At 35.2% G+C, this 3,076-nt stretch overlaps 1 protein-coding gene across 3 annotated transcripts; it reads right to left on the bottom strand.

Moving 5' to 3' along the window:
• Nucleotides 1-269: 269 nt before the first annotated feature.
• LOC137247705 (putative nuclease HARBI1) lies at nucleotides 270-1,827 on the bottom strand. Of its 3 annotated transcripts, none has more exons than XM_067778669.1 (4): nucleotides 1,658-1,827; nucleotides 983-1,393; nucleotides 780-924; nucleotides 270-723 (listed from the first exon to the last, which is right to left on the bottom strand). In XM_067778669.1, exons 2-4 carry the CDS (start codon nucleotides 1,151-1,153, stop codon nucleotides 359-361), a joined length of 681 nt encoding a protein of 226 aa, XP_067634770.1. In that variant the 5' UTR covers nucleotides 1,154-1,393; nucleotides 1,658-1,827; the 3' UTR covers nucleotides 270-358. The 3 variants fall into 3 exon arrangements, with proteins under 3 accessions (XP_067634770.1, XP_067634771.1, XP_067634769.1); XM_067778670.1 differs by having other exon boundaries at nucleotides 983-1,389; XM_067778668.1 differs by having other exon boundaries at nucleotides 983-1,281.
• Nucleotides 1,828-3,076: the final 1,249 nt, after the last annotated feature.

Raw genomic sequence — 3,076 nt, 5'->3', positions numbered from 1 at the left:
TGTATTCCGAAAAATAGTTCCGCTTTTTTGTTTATTTACAATTTGCAATTTTTATAGAATTATTGATACTATTTTTGCGAATACAGGAGTTGGACTGGTCGGTGAATGAAGACCGCAAATAGACTGAATGTGTGTACCGAGCACACGTGTAGCTTTTAAGGTTTTGTACTTGAACTTTGTACCTAATATGACCAATGGACTACATGCTAAGAAAGCATATTTTTATTTGTTTTTTACTTTAAATAATTGAACTAAAGCGTTTTGTTTTATGCACAGCATAGTATTTAATATTTTTGAATAAAAAAACACAAACGTGATAAATAATTTGTAATATGAATTAATTACAAAAAACTTTCTTTTATTTCCTGCCGTATTTGCGAGCTTCGAGGTTTTGTGAGTTTTCGGACACATCAACTTCAATCATATCTGGGGTATTTTCAGCTTCGGAAGGTGAATCATGGCTTGATATGTCTACATTATATTTAATGCAAACATTATGCAAGGCAGCACAAACGTTAGCGATTTGTGTTGTTTTTTCCGGCTTATAATGTAGCTGACGAGCACCAAGTAAGCAACGAAGTCGGGTTTTCAGAACTCCAATGGTTCTCTCTATAATGTTTCTTGTTTTGGCATGTTTGGTGTTGTACACTGCTTCAGCGCTTCCTTCTGAAGCTGACCTATAGGGTGTCATTAAATAAGGTTCCAAGCGGTAGCCTGCATCACCTGTAAACAGCTTGTTTTATTTTTTTACTTAAATAAAAGGAAGTGGTTGTCGTTACATAATAGCCAAGTGTTGCGCACACCAGAATTGTAACGTTCACGTAAAGCACGTTTGGCAGAACTAATGTTCCACACGAGCAAATCATGAGATGAACCTGCACATCGAGCATCGAAATAACGGATTCTCATTTTATGATCACAAATCTAAAAGAAAAATTTGTCAAAAGTATTTCAATAATCCAATGGCAAAATGTATACATACAATCATTGCATTAAGGCTGAAGAATCCTTTTCGGTTGAAATAAAGTCCTTGTTCTAATTTACTTGGCGCCGAAATTTTAATATGCGTTCCATCCACACACCCAACAACGCCAGGGAACCCTGCTTTCTCAAAAAAATATATTTTGGCTTCCATGTTCTCCTCCTCGGACATTTCCAAGTTAATAACCAGGGCGCATATTAACTGCTCCAAAACTTCGAGCGTTTCAGTCAATATTGCAGAGACTGTGGGCTGTGATAGTGCTAAATTAAAATCATTACCAACACTTAATTGGTATGATCCTTGGGCCAGAAAACGCAATGTTACTTTATTTTATTTGAAATAAATGTAGAACGTTTCCCTATTTTCATTGACGGCTCTATTTGCTCCAGAATGTAGTTAAACGCGGCCTTACTTAACCGAAAGTAATCAAGAAATCATTAAACATTAAAAATAAACCTTACGCAGTCAGTTCATTACAAACAAGGAAACATCTGACAATTCGTTTAAATTTTCATTAGTGCACCACGCTCAAGGATGTAGAGGAATCGTTAATGGTACAGTAATGGGATACGCAATCATTCACTAATATGCCCACCAAAGTTCATGAATAAACTCTATATTTTGCCCGGAATTGAGAATTGTGCACTAATGGAAATCAGCAATTATAGTACTTACTTCCTGTCTGGCAAATTAAAAATGTCTGGCTTTTGGCGCATCTCTTTTCTTTGGAGAAGTAACATCTCCTTGCACTCGTCATCACTCGAAGTTTCACTTTCCGAAACAAAAAACATCTTAAATCACAAATTTTAGATTAAATATCAACTTTACACTAAACAAATTGCAAACAAACAATTGTCAAAAGTGTGGGGATCATAGTTTTTCTATAAAATTATCGATATCACGTCGACATCAATACATCGTCTTAGTAAATACCAATTATGCATTGACGTGACGTCGATGTCGATACGACGTGACGTCGATGTCGATACGACGTGACGTCGACGACGATACGAAGTGATGGTTGACATTGACAACCATAATAGGGGTGAATGTTTAATGTACTGGTGTTAGAAATGTTATACGTATTAATGTTTTTGTGATGTTAGAAAATCATATACAAAGTAAGGAGAAACTTACGGATTTAGTTATATATTTTTGCAAATACCATTACATGGTGAGTCAACACGCAATGAAAAAATATTATATTGAGAGGAAATTATTAAGTGTGTTTATAACTAATTGCTATTTTCATGTTTATTGTTAATAAAAACAGGATACCCTGAGGATGGCGCTGTCGCGTCGAAACGCGTAGGTATGAAAAAACAATAAATTTTTGTTTCATTACCAAAAAACGGCCGAAGCAGCTCTCTATGCAAAAAAAAAAAAAGAAGTTTAGTTCATTTTGCCAAATATCTAAGCTTTTTTACTACAAATCTATGATTCTTAGGTATTTGTTCCCTGCTTATCTCACATAAGACATTTTTAAACAATTATAAAAAAGAGCGCGCTTCTGAAAAGTCGATTAAAGAATGGTATTTAAAAATGTAAATATATTGTTTCTAAAAAAAGTATCGAAACAGACAGAGCCTTTCGTTAAACCGCTTTATATAAATAAAGCGTTTACAAACCAGTAATCAAAATAGATCATTGAATTATAAGCATTTAATATTATGGGCATGCACAAGCAACTCGGACAAGTCACGGGAATCCCGATCTTGATACCGGCAGCCATTCTTCTATCTCGAAATCCTGCTTGTATGTATATTAAAACGATGAATTTTCCCTGTTTTTTATTTCTGTAAGTTTTAATTGAAATCACAGGATATCCTCTTTTCGAGGTAAGGTATAAGTTCCTCATGGAACTAGGGGGTGGAGAGGGCGGTATGGCCTATAAGGTTTAAAGTGGTCATATTAATCGTTCCCGAGATGGTCGGGCTAGTACCTTAATAGTGCTTTGTTACCGGAACGTACCGGATCTATATCCGGCAGAGGACCATCAACGTCGACAACACTTCCCAAAAGCTACGTGCATTTGAAAAAAATTCTTTGAGCTCTACTAGTGACAAAAATCTATCACTAAAAGTGTTTTATGAT

The sequence above is a fragment of the Eurosta solidaginis genome, chromosome 4 (assembly GCF_040869045.1).
Source record: "Eurosta solidaginis isolate ZX-2024a chromosome 4, ASM4086904v1, whole genome shotgun sequence".
NCBI lineage: Eukaryota > Metazoa > Arthropoda > Insecta > Diptera > Tephritidae > Eurosta > Eurosta solidaginis.
This window is presented reverse-complemented; position numbering and strand designations above follow the sequence as displayed.

Bases quoted from the DNA above. Each gene is read 5' to 3' on its own strand.
- LOC137247705 (XM_067778668.1), bottom strand. From the start codon at position 1,739: ATGACGAGTGCAAGGAGATGTTACTTCTCCAAAGAAAAGAGATGCGCC. The intron at 925-982 runs GTATGTATACAT...TTTTTCTTTTAG, and splicing joins TCAGCCTTAATGCAATGATT to ATTTGTGATCATAAAATGAG. The intron at 724-779 runs GTAACGACAACC...AGCTGTTTACAG, and splicing joins GCGCAACACTTGGCTATTAT to GTGATGCAGGCTACCGCTTG.